Here is a 20,616-nt window from a genome sequence, read left to right as displayed (position 1 = left end):
TTTAGCAGTAACGGTGATCAGGGCAGTGTATCTTGCGTATTGGATTGTCCTTTCACTTTAGCATCACATTCTTCTAGTATCGAAGTGATCCAAATAGGCACTGGATATGAGAACTTGCAACGCATTCCCGTGCTCAAATCAGTGAAGCTGAGAGAGAATTATGATTAGATGAGAGAGAGCATGTTAGGGAGTAAAGATGGAGAGATAATATACGGTGGGTGAGATCAAGACAAAGGGGTTGGATTTTGGGAAAGTTTGGATATGTGAGGGTTTTGAAAGGGTGGTCAGTTCTGATGATTAATTTATGCCCAATGGTTTCGCCCGGTGGTGAATTAGTAACGAAGCCGCGTTACCAAGAGGCGAGAAGGTGGTTCGATGTGGACCATTGAGTCTTTTCACGAGTTTTAGGTATGGTGGTTCGAGTGAGGATTATGGTAGCACGACCGAGCCTTGGGTATGGTGGTGGTAGCGTGGTCGTGCAGGGGTTCACCGACAATGAGAGGATGGTGGAAAATGTTATGAGTTGTTTTTGTTTCACTTGCTGGGTTGGTGTGGTGGTGTGAGAGTGGTATGGATTTTGGTAGCTTAAAGGGGGTTTAGGTATTGGAGAGAAAATGTTGGCCGCAACAAACTTGATCATCATGGGGGTGTTAAAGGGTAAGGGTGTAATTCGGGGGTAATATGATTGTTGGTAAGGGCGTGATTTGGTTAAAAATATATGATATAAATTCAATTTTATAAATTTCTCTTCTAACCATTTTAGGTAGAGTAATGATATGTGAATATATTGTTATTTTCGTATATCAAACGGACATACATATTTTTGGCCATTTTTAATCGCTGCAAATATTACAACTGGTAAAACATTACCATTAAACTGTATGTTTAAATAATATTAATAAAATATGTTTGACAATCATCTCCATTTTAGGCAAGGCATACAAAATCTTGGATGATTAAAAACACTCATGCTATGTCTACACCTAAATGTTCACGGAAAACAAATATGAAGAAAAAAGAGGTTGAATTAAAATGATAGAAAGTATGTACATGAATGTATCAAACTTGGATGAAGTATCAGAACAGAAAGGGAAACAATAATATACAACAGCCACAGTTCCACCCTCAAAGAGACAGACCAGTAGGTTCATGCTAATTCTGGTGCCAACCCACATCTAACAAAAGAAAAAGATATATGTAAAACACAACGAGTGAACAAACTGCTCTAAAATAAAAGTGAACAAATTATAAAGCTATATATATATATATTATTAATTTAGTTCAAGTAAATTATAATCATAATTAACTTTTATGTTTCATTTTACATTTTTCCAGTGATGAGTAGTCTTATCTTTCCCCTTTTCTGGCACTAGGGTAGTGGTCCATTTTGCTCTTAAAACAGTGCCACACTAAACCATGTTGAGTTACCACATGAGTTTAGGACCGTTTGAGCATATAGACAAAAAACATTCAGATACGTATGGTACATGTATTCAGTAAACGACATATTATATTATAAAGTATAATAAAAGCTTCACCTTTAATACAATTCCCCAGATCACTCTCCCTGTTAAGCCTACATCATTTTACATCTCAATATTCCATGTTTTATTTAAATAATCCCACATATAGTACACAAAATAACGTTACACACATCACAGCAAAGTGCCAGATACAAGCTCCCACCACCTCACTTCACTCACTTTTTGTCCAGAACTCTCTATTCTTCTCCAAACCCTTTTCTTCTCATTATATCTATCTCTCTTTTTTCTCTCTGCCTCAAACTGTTGCACCCTCCCCAAGTTCATTCAACCACCAAATAAATCTCTCTTCTCTCTTACACCAACTGAAGACAACCCATCTTTGTCACTAATCATGGCTCTAATGGTGTATTTTGTGCTTTTCTTAGCCCTGACTGGCTATTCAAGTAAGTATATGTATATGGATAATTTTTCTCAAGATTTTAGATTTTTTTTCTGTGGTTGAGAGAGAATTTTTTTGTTTTTTTGTTTTTCTGTTTTTAAGGTAAAGATGAGATTTTGTGTGGACTAAATGGTCTGTTCTGTTCTGTTGTTTTTCTAGGTGCTCTTTACTGTATATGTAAAGATGGTGTGGGAGATCAAGCTCTTCAGAAAGCAATAGATTATGCCTGTGGTGCTGGAGCTGATTGCACACCTATTTCCACAAATGGAGGCTGTTTCCAACCCAACACTGTGAAGGATCACTGCAACTATGCTGTCAATAGCTATTTCCAGAAAAAGGGTCAGATTCAGGGAAGCTGTGATTTTGCTGGTGCTGCCATTACCAGTCCAACAGCACCTAGTAAGTATCCTTCAAATTTCTTCACATCCTAGCTCAAATCCACTTTTACTAAATTTTCCTTTTCTCTGATCTGCAGCTGCATCATCTTCATGTGTTTTCCCCACAAGCCCTGGGTATGTTTCTTGATTCTGGATCTTGCTGTTTTGTTTTTTATTTCTCCAGTCAATTTACTTAATTCTCTGAAAATCAAGGATTTTTTTGCACAATGTGTTAATTCCATTTTCCATTTATAGAATCCAAGATTTTCTAGTTCTGAACCCTGCTTTTCATGATCTAACTAACTGTAGTGCCTTGATGTGTTGGATAAAAGGCTTGTTTAGATTCAACTTCAATTTTAGCATTTACAAAAGTTGCTCTAAAATCAGTTTACTTTTGCATTGATGAAAACTCATTTTTTTTCCTTAATTTTTTTTTTGGGTACAACATGCTTTTAGCAAAAGGCCATTTTCTTTAGGTGCATTCATGTACCCACCACCGCCTCTGAAAAGAAGTTAAGCACAAGTCATGGCATGATGGCTGTTTTTGAAACATTAGCTGTCATGATTTGGATGTTTCACAGTTATTTTTGTCCTCTTCATCATCACACATGTTTGATCCTGGATCTATGATCTTATATAATATTGGATTAAATGGTTTTTATCATTAATCTTTATGAAGAAAGATCATATGGTGATTTAATTTGATTTCCATATGCAGCACTACAGGGACAGGGACAAGCACAACCCCATCAACCACCACACCAAGCACAACCCCCTCTACCTTAACTCCTCCTACTAGCACAGGCACAGGCACAGGCACAGGCACAGGCACAAGCACTGGAACAGGCACAGGCATAGGCACTGGTACAGGTTCAACCACAGGTACTGGCATTGGCACAGGAACAGGCACAACCACAGGGAGTCCTAATGTATTTGGAATTAGTCCAACATCATCAACTGGTACTGGTAGCTTCAATGACAATGGAGGGGTTCAATTGAAAGGCACATTTGTGTTACTGTTATCTCTTGTTGTTGCTAGCTTATGGCTAGCTTGAAGGGGTCTAAACTCTAAGCAACCACAGTGCTAGGAAAGACTAGTTGGGAGTTTGGTGTGTGGATGAGATTTTGCCACAGCAAGAAGGGTGTTCACGTAATTTCATCACAGAAAGTAATCCATCCACTTTGGCCATCTGTATTTTTGTTTTTTGTTTTGGTTCCTCCTACTATGTGCAAGGTGGAAAGGCTAGGGAATTTGGTTCCTTTTTAGTGGTGAATATAATGTTGACTATTGAGTAATGAGGGGCAGAACCTGATCAATTTCCATTTGTATATTATCTATCACTATTGAGAGGCACTAGTATTTAATTAGTTGAGATTTGCTACCTCATATCATCATATATAATCTCTTTTTATCCATGATTCTAAAGTATTTTCTTTTTATTTTGAAATGATTTGCATTGTAACATCATTTTCAGTAACCCAACATTACGTAACTTGATCTTCATGTGTTTCAAATTTTAGTCCTTAATTTATCGTTATCCCTTAAGACTCACTTGGCCTGATTATGTTGGCATCAAGTAGAAAATATAAATATATATAGTGAAAGATGTGATGTATACTTCATTTGTGTTATTTGTACTTAGTTTAATGTAGAGATTTTTGGGATTTTTTAAGCGATCTCGCACACAAAAAGTGATATAAGGTGGATTTACGTAATGTGGAGATTTCTCGGAGTTTTAAGTCTCTTGCGTTCAAACCTAATTATCAGTTGCTTTTTGTGGCAATATATGAATAGAGATAAACAAGTGTGCTCAAGGCATCAATAGGTCCATACTTGCATAACTTTATATTTACACACACTTTCCCTGAATTAAAAATGTTTGTAGTTATTCCATAAGCTCCTATCTCAAAGAATGACGTTCACATGGACATATTTTTAAAAATTGAGTATCTGCTTCACTTGATTTGTCCAAATTTTTAAAAGATTCTTGTTAAAGGCTTGAAATTAAGATAATTTTTCATTAATAATTTTGGATTTTACTTGTACTTTGTAATATTTAACTAGTAAGGGTAGTCTAAATCACTTATAAGAATGATTTTACCCTATCTTAGGTGAACCAATAGAAGTTAAGATAAGTGAGTAAAAAATTTCATAAAAAATTCTTCATATTTTATAAAAATTTTGGTTCATAAAAAATAATCCTCATGAGTGATTTGTAAAACCAAACTAGTTAACACTATTCTTTTGCTGAACAATAGAATGTTAGGTCTCTTTCATTCTCCCATTTTTACTCCAGACATGTGCGAATGTTGCCACTTGTTGATTTTACACTCTGTTTGGTAGAGAAGAGAGAGATGGAGAAGAGAGAGTAGAGAAGAGAGAAGTTGAGTAGAGAGAAATAGGTGAGAAATAGAGTAGATTTAAAGAGAAGAGAGATAGAGAAGAGAGAGACCCCAAACATAGTGTAAATCAAGCCTTCACTCATCTCTCTTCAATCTGGAGAGACCGAAAAAGTGGTGGAACCCACCACTTTTTCTTCCCTCTATCTCCCTCTTCTTACCTACCAAACACACACACTTCCCCCTTACTCTCTCTTCTCCATCTCTCTCTATCCAAACCTCCCTCTACCAAACAAAGTGTTAATGCTACAGGTGGATTCAACAGAGCCAAAAAAGTGAAGGTGGTTCAAAGGTCTCTGTATTCACTTGCTTGGAACAGCAAAATAAGATAATTTGTGATTTTAGCATGTTATCTTTCACTTGGAAGGTGTAGTTGTGACAATTCATAGTGTGGGCCAATTTCTCTTAGACATAATGTCAAGATCGACCAAAACGAGAAATATTGAGTCTAACATGCTTAACCGACAAAATGTACGAAATGAATTAATAATATAAGGCGCATGCTTTGGCTAACAGTTTCATATAAGTACCTTTTCTTTTTTACCTAGTTGGCTAGTTTTATGTTTGTTCATTTAACCTTGCTGCTAAGGGTTTCACTGACCCCTGCTCAGTCCATCGGTTCAGTGAAAGAAATATGTTGAAATGGAATCCTCCAATGGATAATTGGATTAAGATTTAACACTGATGGATCTATCTCCCCTACAAATAACCATGCTGCTTGTGGTGGTGTCCCTAAGGAATCATGAATGCAACTTCCTAGTTGGTTATTCTATGAATATGAGGACCTACTCAATTCTCCATGCTAAGCTTTGGAGAATTTTACATGGCAATCAGATTTCTAGATAAAGACTGCCTAGAATTCAATCCTAGTTCACCCTTGATTAGAAGTTTAAAAGCTTGATAAACTAGTTCTCTAAAGTTCATTTGAAACGCATCTACAGAGAAGCTAATTTTGTTGTGGAAACTTTTGCCAAGAATGGGTTATATGTGCTTATTATGACTATGAGAATTTATGATAGTAATTCCATCTTTTAGCTAAGTCTCATTCGTGTTTGATTATTGTAACAATCTGTAGTTCTGTACTTAAAGAACTAGTTCCTAGGTTTTTAGACTTTTAGCCTATTCTATATTCTATAGTGAATACTAAAAAAAAAGATGCCCATGATAATATCATTGGGTCGCCCTCCCATCCAACTATTTTGACGATTGGTCATATTTGGTAAGATCAAGATTGTTAAAAGATTACAAAGGAAGAAAATTATTAGCACTAAGTAGAGTAGAAAATAACAATTTCCTACTCTCGGATACCAAACATAAAGACCTTAATTATGTCAAGTAAGAACTTACACCAAACACTTCTATATATTTTATCCAAGACAAAGAATTAAATAAAAGGGAAACAAGCCTTAGATAGAAATTGTTATATTGTTCTATGACTACCAACCAAGAGTAATATCTATGAAGGATTAATTGACAAAGACGTCCAATTTTTCTCTCAATAAATCATATGATCAAATCACTTGGAATGATGACCAATAACAACCACATCTTAAATGTTATCTCATAGGGCAAAGTTAGCTACTTGGATAAAATGATTCTACTGTGCTTGGCTACTTTGAAAGATGACACTGAAGAAAGTCAATTATTCACTGAAAACGGAATTCAATATCAGATATGGGTGTGTGTGCAAGTTTTCTTTTTTAGCCAAAAACTTAAACACATTAACATCCAGAACAAACAAACAGTTTATAGTGCCAAAGTACTACAGCTAAAATATATCTATCTTACTCTTATAGCATGCTTGGAAATCCTTCTGCAATTAATTTTGTAGCCAAAATCTACTCTGGGGAGAAGCTTCTATGAGTAGCTTCTACATGTCAGAATTGATTTTGAAGAAAAATAAGTTGATCCAAACATGCTATTAGTATATCTATAAATCTAGTAAGGGAAAGAGCATTCTAAAAACTTATTTTGCTCTACCACCTGCATTGTTTGCCAAATGTTGAACTGCTCAGGTGCCTTCTTTGTTAGAGAAGGGCAAAACAGGTGTTCCCCATTCATACTTGTGAAACACATTCACTTAACTTCTTGGTCTCTTTCTTCATAAATTCAACAATTAATTTGATGGTAGAATCTGGTTTTTCCAAATGAGGAAGATGCCCACAATCGGGTATTTGGCGTAAAATTGCATCAGGTAATTCACAGTGTAGTTGCTGCAAGAGTAAAAGTTCAGATTTCAACTTCCAGTCTTAAAGATTTCTCGTCAGTCACATGCTATAAAAATAGTGTGAGATGGTAACTAACCACTGCAAGCTTATTGCTGATGATGCGGTCATTTTCACCCCATATTATCAGTGTTTTCTGCTTTACCTGTCAAACAAATTCAAAACATCTTATTGAGAAGGAAATCAAGCTTCCGAAAATAAAATGGAATCTTATCCATACAAATCTTACTCACAATTTGGGCTAGGGACCATACATGGTGAAAAAGAAAATCAAACTTGTTCACTCAAGACTAGTGGAATTTGACAGTTGTGCATATATGGATCCACCCATCCAATGGATTTTCAAGCATACAAGCATGTTGTTTCTGACATCAACTAACTAGTAGTATTATTTAGCTTTCTTTTTTTGGTCTTTGACATCTGTTGTCCCTCCCAACAAATGTTTCTGACATCAATAACTAGTAGTATTGTTTAGCTTTCTATGCAAACTGATACCTCTGCCCAACCACTTTTTCATTTGAAATAGATAACAATAAATTTGATTGCTTTTCCATAAAAAAGAAGGCTGAGTTTTAAGTCTTTGGTGTCATGTAACTTGAATCAAAGAGTAAAATACAGGTGTACAAGTTACCATGCAAGCAAATTTCAAAACACGTCATTAGTGGTGATGAAAATAATGATAACCTTTCAAAACCCATGTAGCACTTAAATCCAACAAAGCCTCAAATATTATTGAGTATTGACCATGGATCAGTGTGTTTTACTGTCTTTATATCTAATAACTCTGATTGTAAATTCATTGTAGCATTTTCTTTTCAATTAAAAAAAAACTGTAAAGTCTTATAACCAAGTACACCTAAAGTCTCATTCTTGGAAAACAAGCATTTTGATTTTCATAACAGAAGACAATTAATAGCTATGATTTTGTGATTACATACAATTGTAGTTCTACAGCAAAACTGACAACTAGTTGTATGACCGTCGCATCAGACTACCGTCATGATACCACATCACATCTGTTTTACAGGGTTCCTCTAGTCCTAACTCCATAAAAACACCATATAACAAAATGCGCACTTGTCAACAACCTGTAATGCTGCATATACCTTTCTTATCAGGGAACCAACATTGTAACCACCACTAGTCATAAAATCCACAGTAGCATCATCCCACCAAGGTAATAAACAATGCAAGCGACCCACCTATAACATTGAAATGAAGACTGTGTAAGCACTCTTCATTCTTGCAACATTCAAAATGACATAGTATACAAGGCCCATTGTATGAGGGGATTTCAGTAAATGGATACATCCAATACATAAATTACTATTTCAGATGCAGGACATGTATTCCTGTGGAAGGGTACTTTTACAAACATTTTTCTTGGGTTCATGCAGTAGCAGTAATCACATAACATAAACGAAATATTGGGTTGTTGGGATTCTCAGCTACCCTAAGGTGCTTGATCATGTGATACTAAGTTACCCAAGAGAACATGTGCCCAATGGCCCATTATGAAGTAAAAAATGTGTGGGAAAAATATTTCGCATATTATATGACTAAAACAGTGACTTCAGGACCAAGCAACTCACATTAACCGAATCAAGGCTGGTGCGGAAGGACGTGTTGGTGAAAGTCAGATAGTTGGCATAAAAGCGTAATGGAATGCTCTTCAATAAAGATACCTGGTTCAAAATAGTGCCGGTAGTGAGTTGTAACTTGCATAATTTAAGTCCTTCATATATCTCCCATAACAGTAGTAGAAAATTCAAGCGATGATGTATAATTACTGGCTTGTAAGATGGAAGGAATAACAACACCAACAGATGTAGACACATAAAAGAGATGCCATTTCCAAAAGCTCAGTATCATATTAAGAATAATTGTACTTACTTAAAGGTAGCATAAAGACCCAAAATTAAAGTGAAGAAAAATTACACTGACTACATTTTAGGGGAGTGATGGGTATTTTGAAATAATTTTCTAGATTATTGAATTTACCCTGCAAGAGAAAATTGGACAAATATGGGATATGGTTTGATTTTCTAGATAACATACAATGATATGATGTACTTAAGGTTTTAGTAAGTTGCAGAGGTATTTACCCCGGCATAGGCAACCGATCTTGGTAAGGTTGCTAGGCTCCCAGTTCCCTTTGCATATACACTAGCATCCATCAGAACAAGCTTTTCCACCTGAAAAGATTAACTGTAAATAAATGACCGGAGCACACCAAAATCATTTGATGGAGAACTTTTTTTTATGAAGAACTTATCAGCAAGCCATGTCATTGTGGATACTCAGAAGTTAAATTATTGGATGGCACATACAGCTTCTGGATAATTGACTGAAAAGTCAATCGCAACAGCAGAGCCAAGGCTTGGTCCAACCAATATCATTGGCCTTCTGATATAGGACTTCCAAAACTGTTACACATAAAAACATCTCACCGTCAACACAGCATGTGCAAAAGTTGGAAGGAAAACATAAGAGAAGTTGAAGTGACACAAATTAATTGACAATAGACGAAGACAGTCGTTTCTTCAAAGATAGTTCATGAACAGGTCAAAGCCGATGATTTAACTGATATGTTACCCCAATTCACAAAGTTCAATAAATAAAGCATACATTTTACTAAGTGAAGTATATTTATTGGCCAGACTATAACTAAGCTGTTAGGTTTGATCAAAAGTTGGAGATACATGAGATAGATTGGAAAATAAATAAGTACCTGATAGAAGTGATCACGCTTTGATACCACATCACAAGATGGAAGTTTTTCTGATGGATATAAGAAAAGAGATGAAAGCATGAATAAAATCTCATAAAGAAAGGGGAAGGAATAAGATACAAATACAATAGACAAAGTAATAAAGCAAACCTAAATCACAGAAGCCCCAACCAAGAATGTCAATGGCCCAGGTCTCAAATCCAGATTCTTCAAGCAGAGGATGTCCGTATCTCCATTCTAAACATGAACTGAATAATAAGGCAGGGTGAAATTCAGGGGCAACTTGAGTGAAAAATGTATTAACTAACTTTGTCTCTTGCATATTTTGAGCACCTGTCAAAACCATGTAGAAGGACAATTGGAGGTTCCTTGCTCTGCACCAATGGCTTCACACAACTACTCATGATGGGATTTTCGGCGAAACTAACCTGATTGATCACATCATATGAAATAAATCAAACATTTATAAGCAGGAAAACATGCTTTTGTGAGCAGGGCATGTCCTACAATCAAAATTCACTCAAGAAGCTTGGCAGACATATTGCTACCAAGCCAATATGAAAGGGAGTTCACAAATATTAGGCAGTAAGAGCAAAATCTACATCCAAAAGCATAGAAAATTAGGACTAGATGCAGAGTTTAACTCAAATTGTCAAATGGTGATGCACACAGATGCAGTTGAGAGATCCCAACAAGTGAATTTAAGACATTTTCTCCAAATGGAAAACATTTTGGTTAATTGTGAATAGTTATACTATACCACCAACCATGGTATCACAGTTAAACCAATGACAGATACAAGAAATTGATCAAGAAAAGACACATTTTACAGCCACAAAAATCTTGTTAAATTTGTTTGACAACTCAGGAGAACTGTGTCCAAGGACCCACTATAAATATTAAGTGGAAAGAACTTTAAAGTACCCAACCATCCACCAAAGCCAAAGAATGTAAGGACTAAGACGTAAGGACCATTACACTAGCCAGTAGCCACCCATCCACCAAAAACCCAAAGAATGTTGTGTTCCCAGATATTTACAAAGATTGTTGGAAACTTTGGCAATTGGCAAATACCCCCATATCCCAAAAATGGTACCACTTAGTCTGAGTTAACACAATTCAATCCCAGTGATACCCTTCACTGTGTAAAAGGTACTACTATTAGGGGAAACCTAAAAGTCTCCTTTAGTGGTCAATCATAAAAAGCTTGAACTTCAATTGTTCATGAAAATCCAAGACAATGGAACCCACAAGTAAACTAGTTCTACATGCAAGCAATGAGAGCAAAACACTCTTCTCAGCTGGATTGTACTCTGCTTAGCTTCTTCAAATCAGTGTGAAACTCTCAAGGGTTTGTTATAGTAAATCAAAATTAGAGACTACTACAATTCAAATGTGACATAGAAGAGAAGAATGAAATTACAGGAACAGGGAGTCTCTGAATGCGCATGGCGAGTTTTCGAGCAAAAGGGTCTTCGATTCTCTCAACCTCTCTGGGAAGAAAGGAAGGGAACCCAGCATCAGCGACAATCCTGAAAGGCCTCGTTGTAAGGTTGTTACGGTTGGTGGTGCTGCATCTGACGACGGGGCACGCGGCGGAGAGCAGGGGGGGAGAAACGAACATGTTTCGACGTCGGAATTAACAGCGGCGGGGTCCACGGTGGTGATAGTGATTGATACGGTGGGGCTTAGGCTTTGGTGAGTCTGCAGTAGTTAGCATTGCAGAGTGCAGAGAGGAGTGAGGACGGAAAGTTGTGTGTCAGTTACCTTCATGCACACCTCAACTCTCCTCACCTCACCTTCACTTCATAACATTTATTGACCTTTTAAATAGTGAATGATAGACATTAGACAATGACAAAAGAGTAATAAATATCGGTGCTAGCAATATTTCTACCTCATAAACATTAGTACTAGTTCTCATTTATAAGTCATTTGAGGTTTTTTTTCTTCTTATTTCAAGAAAATTAAATTGAAGAGAGAAATTCATGGGCAATTAGGAAAGTTGAAATTTTTTTATCAATTTATTACAAGCAACAATTTTTCTTAATTAAGAGAATTAGATAATAATGACTTATAAATGAGAACGAATTGAGTATTTAATGGTAGCAACACTCTCATTTAAACATGCACCCAACACACTTTGTCTCTTTAAAGGTAGGATAACTTTAGTGATAAGAGTTAAAAAATATTAAAAATGCATCGATTGATCCGCATCAAAATCCTAAAAAAAATTGGTCGGTAAGAAACGCCTAGAGTGTATTGCTGTCTTTTTCTGATGAGAATTTAGTTCAACATTTGATAATTTGAGAAATGGTAGCAACACATTTTTTAAGGATACACTTCCAACACACTTATTATATATTTAATTTATTTTTAAAAAATTAACACATTTTTAAAGAGATGAGAGACATATGTTAACTTTTTTAAAAAATAAACTGATTACGTGTGTGTTTGGTTTTAAATATGAAGAAGTCAAATGTGAATTCAGAAATTCAAAAGTCATTATTTCTTGCTTATGAAAATGTGGATCGAGCTAAACATAGAGAGTAATGATATATACACACTTCATCTTTTAAACACTTCATTTCTACCTATTTTTGTTTCTATTTCTCTCATCTTATCATCTATCACATCTCATATTTTATCTCTCTTACTTTTTTTTTTTATTCCTATCTCTCTCCACTTCCACCTCCTCCCATCTTAAAATGAGATGTGATGAAAACATTTTCCAAACATAAATTTTAGAGGAGTTTTCTAAATATTTCACTCATTTGGAGTGTATGGTTAAAAGGTGTAGAGCGTGTGGTAGAAATACTCCTCTCAAAAATTTCATCCATGTGTGGCAAGTGAAGTGAATTTTGATAATGGGCAAGTGAACTGAACTGAACGCGTTTACTGTGATAGTTGGACTTTTGAACGTGTTGGCTGCGATAATAATCGAGGAACTCGCGTACTCGCATCAAGCGCGTGCCAAAGATAGTGTGAATATTGATGTGTGTTTGTAGTTGTGTAACGTTTAAAAATGTTCTACTAACTAGGGGTGTACAAGGGACGGGTTGGGATGAGTTTTGGTTAACCTTAACCCGACCCTAAATATTGATCGGGCTATTTCATAGACCCTAACCCGTCCCTAGACCCAAAGCAACCCGACATTATGCGGGTCCAATTTAGGACGGGTCTATGTAGGACGGGACCGGGTTGGCCCGAGGAACAATAAGTTTAAGACTATTTGATACTAATTGTAAAATTTAAAGATAATAACATACTAAAAGAGTTATAAGTTGGAACTATTTTTTGGAAGAAATAACTTGAAAGGATCCAATTCTTTCATAATCTATTGCACTTGAGGTTTACATTTTGTTTGATCATTTATTCACCTGTCTCACATATGCATAATACACACACATGATTTTCTCTTGTTAGAACATGAAAGTGTGCATAGTTTGACAAACGTTTATTTAATTCATAAGGTAGATGTAAGACATTTTAATCTCATCTACATGGTAAGATAAATTTGAGCACCATGTATCACATTTTAATCATTATAACAAATTAAAATTTTATAAAATATAGGCTTAATTGCACTTTTGGTCCCCCAACTATACCCTTCCTGCGAAAATCGTCCTCAAACTTTAAAATTAGCAAAAAACGACCCTAAAGTTTACACCCGGTTGCAAAATTGGTTTTCCGTTAGATTCCGTCTAAAAACTAACAAAATATTCTGTTAAAAATGTATTAAAAAATAAATAAAAAATAAAATTGAGAAAATAATAGTATTTTAATTGAAATCCAGAAATACCCAGAATATTACATCAATTCATGAGAGCATTTGAGATTCAAATGATCACAACCTGAAATTTTAATCCAAAAAAAAATTGTTCAGATTAAAAGGAAACCAAATCCAGGAAAAACAAATCCTGAAAAACTGAAGAGGTGAGTTTTATCGTTTCTTGTTTGTTATCCCTTTCCACCTCAACCTGCATTTTCTCTCAGCTTCTTCAATCGAAACCAAAATTCACCATCACATCCAAGCAATTGAAGCAGAAGATCAATTGACCCCCTTCAAATCTAGTACTCAAACCATAAACAACCATAAAACCCAGAACTTGAAAATGCAAGTGTGTTGGTGTTCCAAAATCGGTGGGTTTTCTGGGTTCTGGGGGTGAACAAAGGGGGACTTTTATGAGTTTTAAAGAGGAAGGAGTCGTGGACGGAGGAATATATGAAATGAGAGAGACACAGAATCAACAGAGACCAGATCTGAAGAAGAAAGGTGGTGGCTTGAATCTGCCTCCTTCACCATCACCCGCCACCGTCGCCGAACCATTGACCGAATCAGCAACCTCAACTTCGTCTGCAAAGCTATGGGTATCTTCGTTCACCTTTTTCTCCATCTCTGCCACCTTTCATCGCTTCTGTTGTCGCTTCTGCCACCTACGCTCTTTTGAAACACCAAATGGAAGTTGCTGCTGCTCCTTTTAGTTTTTTTCTCCAATAGAATTTTGAATCAAAATAGAAGAATTGAGGATGATGTGGGAAGAAAATGACAGGGATGAAAATGAAGAAGAAGATGTTTGAAGAAGATGAATAATGAATGAAGGTTGTTGGGTTTCACTTTTTTAATTTTTAATTCATTTTTTAACCCAGAATCCGTTAAGTTTTGGATGGTTTTGGACGGCAGACCAGTTTTGCAACCGGGTGTAAACTTCAGGGTCGTTTTTTGCTAATTTTGAAGTTTAAGGACGATTTTCGCAGGAAGGGTATAGTTGGGGGACCAAAAGTGCAATTAAGCCTAAAATATATATGTGGGACGGGTCGGGTGACCCGAGTGTCAACCCGGACCCGACCCTACCCGAAGTCGGGTAACTCAAAGATCAACCCGAACCCGGTCTCTTTTAATGATCGGGCCGGGTTCAACCCGGCCCTAAAGGCTTGGGCCGGGACGGGTTGGCGGGTAGGGCCGGGTCTTGTACACCCCTACTACTAACTATGAAGGAGTAACTATTTAATTACACTCAACCACGTTGTTCTATTTCAGGTAAAGAATGCAAGTACTGGTTTATCGCCTACTTGTTGAAATAAATGACACTACCTGTAATTTTCATTTGTCTCTGAGTTTTCTTTCAAACTCGATCACTTATTTATTGCACCAAAGATACGTTACTCAAGTGGTAAGTAAGTTGGATTTAAAGTTACGTACTGTCAAAAAAATAAAAGTTGGATTTATCGTAAGGATAAAAATTAAAACAAATTTAAATTCCAGAAAAAATATTTTATTTGGACTTTAGAGCGACAACTGCAGTTTTATTAGCAAGGACAGGACATCCAATCCCCAAATCATAGACAAAAAGAAGTCATTGTGCATATCCACTTGTGAAAACTATTCATGGCGCGGATACTCAAGCATGAAAATTTGTTATTACTTATTAGTTTTCATTATAAAAAAAAAATGAAAATTTGTTATTTAGTTTTGCAAAATATTAACCAAACTAGTGCAGCTTTTTTTTGATTATTTTTTTAAACACAACACGCAAGGATACGAAAGTGGTTGAAATCGCATCTTGCAGTTGCAATACCTTTTCTTGCTAAGTTTAACTTAATTTAATGAGTTAAAAAAAACTTAATATTTTTTTCTGGTTTAACTGTCCACTTTGAGTGTAAGCACATATTAATGGTGTAATTAATTTTGTTGTTTTTAGAAAAAGTGAAAATTATTTTTCTATTTTATCTAGGGATGTCAATGGGTACGGATGGACATGAATAGTATATACCCACCACCCGCTCCAATGTAAAAATTTATACCCGTACCCGCTTCATACCCACATGAATATCTATTAAGTGAGTTTTAACCGAATTTTAAAATATCCGTGGATATCCATAGGCATCCGACACCCATGAACATAAATGAATTCTCATGTATTTCTTCAAAAGAAAATTATATTAAAAGTAAAATTTAAGATTGGACTTTACATTCAATCAATGTGTAAAGTAAAATACTTCTTTTCTACCATTTTTTGGGTCTAAGGTTTTTTTTACCATTACCATTGTATAAGTTTACTTGAAGGAGAACTATAACTCAAACACAAATTCACTAGATATTAGACTTAATATACATTTGTGTATAAATAAAGAGATTTTAGTATTTTATATATCGGGTGGTATCCATGGGTATGGATACATCTATATCCGTACCCGCCCCATTAATAAATGAATAGTGAAAATATCCATTAAATAAATTCGTGGATACCCGTGGGCACGGTTAATTTGACCTATAGCGGGTTTTTATCCGCGAGTATTCATGGGTGTGGGTAATTTTAACATCCCTAATTTTACCCTTTAAAGTATGTATTATCTCTCCTCATTTATTGTACTGACAAGAGCATTTGTTGTAAAAACATCATTTAATTCTCTCTTGAAATGTTAAGTAGACAGTTAAATAGATTCAAAGTTGACGGTTAATAGGAAGGAGGGAGAAATTAAATAATTTTCTTATTGCAACAAGCGTTACTTTATATCAGAAAGGAGTCAAAGGACGACTATGCTCTAGTCATTTTTTTAATAGACCGATATTAGTTGTTAATTATTAGTAAATAATAAATTAGTTCATTCGCCAGGATTCGAACCCTGACCCTTCACCCTGCAAATCCCTTCATTCTCTTAACTCACCAAGTGAGCTACCCTAGTCATATCATTCAAAGATATGTCTACTTAAAAAGAAAAACCAAACAAAACATCATTTAAAGATTGCTAGTGGTAAAAAATGTACCTCTTAGCTATTAAATACTACTTCCGATTTTATTTATAAGAGATAAAACATATTTCACACAGTTTTTAAAAAGAAGTTAAAAATGATGAATTTGTTCTAAATTAATGTTTAACTTTCAAAATTATCCTTGTCATTATGAGTAAGTAGTATAAGAATGTGTAATTAGTGTTGACGAGTGGGATGAGAGAATATAATCAATAAGTACACATTTTACTAGTTCATAATTATTACATGAAATAGTGTCAAAAAATAATTAATGTGACACAAGTTTCAATTTAGTTCTTAGAGCATCTACATTCATCATACTCACTAAAATATCTACACATCATTTTTTACAATTTTTCATAATACCACATCATCTACACCACTTTACTAACTTTTTACTCCAACCCAACAACTCTTAAAAGTTTCTATAGTGGATCCCGCCATTAACATCACATTTGTATATTTTATTATTTATCTTCATTTTAATTAATTGTAATTTCTTGTACTAAATACAAGCTCACTTTTCAAGTCTAGCGTAGAGTATTTATTCTCACACACTCATTTTTACAATGTTGGAATTGAATATGTACTCCAATGATAATAGGTACTCGTATGAGTATGTATTTAACATTAGATACTACCATTGGAGATGCTCTTATAATAAAAATGACCAAATAAACACACATTACTTGATTCTTATGAATATGATCGGATGTAGTACTATTGTATTGTAAAGATAAAGTTGGTATTGATGTAACTAGTTTTTTTTGTTATGTATTGATGTAATTAGTTTAAATATTATTTTTTGTCTTTTATATAATATTAATTTAAATTTAATCAGTATATAAAATTGTTTTAACTTTTCTTTAATATATAAATAATTAAATATAGAATTACTTTTGACATTGAACGAAGCCTTATATATTGTTCAACTGTTGATCACAATGCTGCCAAATTACTGCGAATTAGCTGCAAGCCTGCAATAGCAGCTATTTGGTAGCTACTTTCAAACAAATATTTTGTTGTCATTTTTTTAAGTTATAAACATTTTTTAATGTGATTACAATTCTATATTTATAAGTTATGAATGGTAACTTGTACAGTACACCCCACAAAGCCTTACAATTCCACTTACAATTAGTAACAGAGAAATTCTTAAGTGAATCCCCAAAATTTCACAGAAAAATCTCATTGAAACTTTAAATTAGCGGGATATCCCATGCAGGATTTAAAAAAAAAAAAAAACTCATGGAAATTGTAGAGGTCAAGCAACCCCCATAAAATTGTTGGGCACAAAGAGATGATTTAAATTACAAGGGACATTAAGTTAATGAGCAAACCACAAGTGAGTTGAACGTCACATCATTGGGTGTAAGGTCCTCTCACTTATAAAACGGGTAAAGTTATCATTATCTTTCAATGTGAGACTTACTCACACTAGTTCATCTTAAACGAAAGCGGAAGCCTTCAAATCCACACAATGTCGTTGGTTGATCAACGACTCGCCGTCTGGTCACAACATTGTTAGGAAGACTTTCGACACAAGGAGTCAGTCACCATGACTAAATAATCATCGACTCTGATACCACTATTGGGCCAAATTAAACAAATGAGATAATTTAATTAAACTACAAGAGATCATCCACATTGGGCTAAAAAGCAAACCCCAAGTGAGGGCTAAAAAGCAAACCCCAAGTGAGTTAGACACCACATTTTTCACCAAAAATCTTAAGACATTAGGTATATGAGTCCTCTCACTTATAAACCCCTTAAAGTTATCATTATATTACATCAAAAATTTCCCATGTAAATTCCAAGGAATTATGACTATTTATATTTGTTATATATTACTTAAAATGAAATTAGTGACAGAACATGTTTGATAACTAACCCAAACCAGAACTAACGAGAGAAGCTATGGCCTACTATAAAAGTTCATGTCGAGCAACTATCGACTTTGAAAACTAACTTGATTCAATACTGCACGCAAGAAATCATAGAGTTGGCATCTCTGCATCAGACATATCAAGGGAAACAAAGTAGCAGCTTTATTCAATATGTATCATGTGAGTATCCTTTCCAATATCTAAAAATACACACACCAAGATGCCAAGAGGATATGTAAATTGAGGTTCATACAACAACATAGACACACAATAAGTGCTCTGAAAGAAATTCAGCAATGGACATTTCAGAAACATAAAGATGATAGCTAGGTCTACCTACACCACCTCCTGTATAAATAGTTTTATTTCTCTGAAATCAGTTTGGAGGCAAGAATAAATATGCAATGTTTATTCTTTAACAACAATAATGTGAAACAGTAGGACATCATCATAAAAGGGAAGAAAAACGAAAACACAATTCAACCCCTTAAAAGAAGAGCAAACATAAAGGAAGACAAGTTTGAAGGTGATGATGTGGTGTAGATCAGTTGTAGTGAATGATAGGTGATGCGGTTCTTGTTGGGCCGCACAGTTCTCACATGCTTCTTTATTGGGGGTTGATTGTAACATAAGTCTCACATTACTAATGTTATTGAAGGAAGAAAGATCGAGATCAATAAAATCATTTTGGGGAAGTCTCAAATTGCAGGCATAGAATGGTGTGAATTGAAACACATTTTAACCATTTGTTTGTTCTTTCTTTTACACTACATTATATTTTTAGAATGTGGTGCGGTGCACTTTAAATATTTGCTTTGGAAAGTATGAGTGTATTAGGACTATGAGGCAGTTGAGAGTGAAGTTTATCTGTTGTCACGGTTTTCACAAGGCATTTATTCTCTATTTATCAGACTTGACAACAATCGCGATTTTTCTCCGATTTTAGTGTTTTTCATTTTTATTCTTATCTTGTTGACTGTCTTATTTTATTTCTCTACACCAGACATGTTTTTTCTCAATATTGGCATCAAACTTATGGATGACTTTGAGGATTGCTTTCGCATGGAGACACAATGATATTTTATCTCATTCAAGAAAATTGTTAATTGCATATAATTTTAATGATAATTTTTTAAAAAAATGGTTTATGAAGTTGAAATTTAACCATCGTTTTTTTGGCTACAAATTTACAATTAAAAGAAGAAAAAAACAAGACAAATTAAAAGAAAAAATAACACTTACATATCAACTTAGGCTTAGAAAAAGCCAGTCCATATAGCATCTGCAAAGAGGAGAGATCAGAGATTCCAGGTCAAAAGAAGAATCCTGAATAAAAAGGAAATTTAGAGATTATCGAGCTCTAGATCAACGAAGCAAGACATGATGTACCGAGGGGAGTCTTAGAATCAAACTTACTCTATGTAAAGAATCAGAATAACAAATCATCTATTTGTATCCTTAATCCCAAGCCAACTGAAGACCATGCCAACTAGCTAACAACTCCGTGTAAATGATAGATAAATCAACGCGAACCAAGAAAGTTCAAAATCCAATCATCACCCTCACTATTCCGAAAAGCATCCTACAAATCTAGAACTAGGTGGGGTTCCCCCACAACAACCATCACAAATCACGACGATGGTTGGGATTCAGACGTGGTCCAAGAGACATGGTGATCTTTGAGAAGAATGACTTGGCTGAGCACCCAATACTTGAAAGCTCTCCTTATGCAACATGATTGATGAAATCAAGCCGTCAACCATATATAGGATCAAGCGCTGCTTCGTACATAAGACATTTCTCGCAAACCTAATTCTCCACATCACGACCAAATCCAAGAAATGAGTCTCACACATATTTAATTGTATAAGTAGAATACTAATAATTTTTTTGATTAACTAATTTTGAATTAATTAATGAACACAAGAGCAATTATATTATTTATCTTACTTGCTTTGGGATTAGAAGGGTTTGAATGAGGGGTCGTATGCTAATACAGTATTTCTGAAATTTTAATTTATTAATTTTATTTAATTGTACGTTTAGTTCTTCTAGTTCTAGCATCAACCATACTCCTTCATTTTTACTGTGCAGTGGAAGCAGTACACTCCCTTTGCAGTTTATGTGTATTACCTAATAAATTAACTATGGTTAATTAGTCGTTATTTCACATAACCATTGTAGTTTGCCAATGGTTAGTTTACTGTGTTAATTCAGTGAAGTGTAGTCAGTTTAACTAAACAAAACTAACTATAGAAGCCGTTAGTGTTAGTTAGTTAGTTTTCAAGCGCGCTCAAGTCTCTAACAGATTTCTGTTACT

At 34.8% G+C, this 20,616-nt stretch overlaps 2 protein-coding genes across 2 annotated transcripts; one reads left to right on the top strand and one right to left on the bottom strand.

Annotated features, from left to right (window-relative positions):
* Nucleotides 1-1,607: 1,607 nt before the first annotated feature.
* LOC130739745 (PLASMODESMATA CALLOSE-BINDING PROTEIN 3) lies at nucleotides 1,608-3,714 on the top strand. The gene is made up of 4 exons (XM_057592136.1): nucleotides 1,608-1,927; nucleotides 2,083-2,322; nucleotides 2,399-2,435; nucleotides 3,019-3,714. The coding sequence occupies exons 1-4, from the start codon at nucleotides 1,876-1,878 to the stop codon at nucleotides 3,353-3,355; spliced, it is 666 nt and encodes a 221-aa protein (XP_057448119.1). The 5' UTR covers nucleotides 1,608-1,875; the 3' UTR covers nucleotides 3,356-3,714.
* A 2,522-nt stretch (nucleotides 3,715-6,236) lies between these two features.
* LOC130739744 (alpha/beta hydrolase domain-containing protein VTE7) lies at nucleotides 6,237-11,481 on the bottom strand. The gene is made up of 10 exons (XM_057592135.1): nucleotides 11,080-11,481; nucleotides 9,990-10,084; nucleotides 9,807-9,904; nucleotides 9,657-9,706; nucleotides 9,256-9,351; nucleotides 9,031-9,120; nucleotides 8,518-8,610; nucleotides 8,032-8,127; nucleotides 7,005-7,070; nucleotides 6,237-6,913 (listed from the first exon to the last, which is right to left on the bottom strand). The coding sequence occupies exons 1-10, from the start codon at nucleotides 11,278-11,280 to the stop codon at nucleotides 6,758-6,760; spliced, it is 1,041 nt and encodes a 346-aa protein (XP_057448118.1). The 5' UTR covers nucleotides 11,281-11,481; the 3' UTR covers nucleotides 6,237-6,757.
* Nucleotides 11,482-20,616: the final 9,135 nt, after the last annotated feature.

Source organism: Lotus japonicus, chromosome 2 (assembly GCF_012489685.1).
Source record: "Lotus japonicus ecotype B-129 chromosome 2, LjGifu_v1.2".
In the NCBI taxonomy this organism is placed as follows: domain Eukaryota; kingdom Viridiplantae; phylum Streptophyta; class Magnoliopsida; order Fabales; family Fabaceae; genus Lotus; species Lotus japonicus.
Note: the sequence above shows the minus strand (reverse complement) of the source record. Positions and strands in the feature narration are given on the sequence as shown.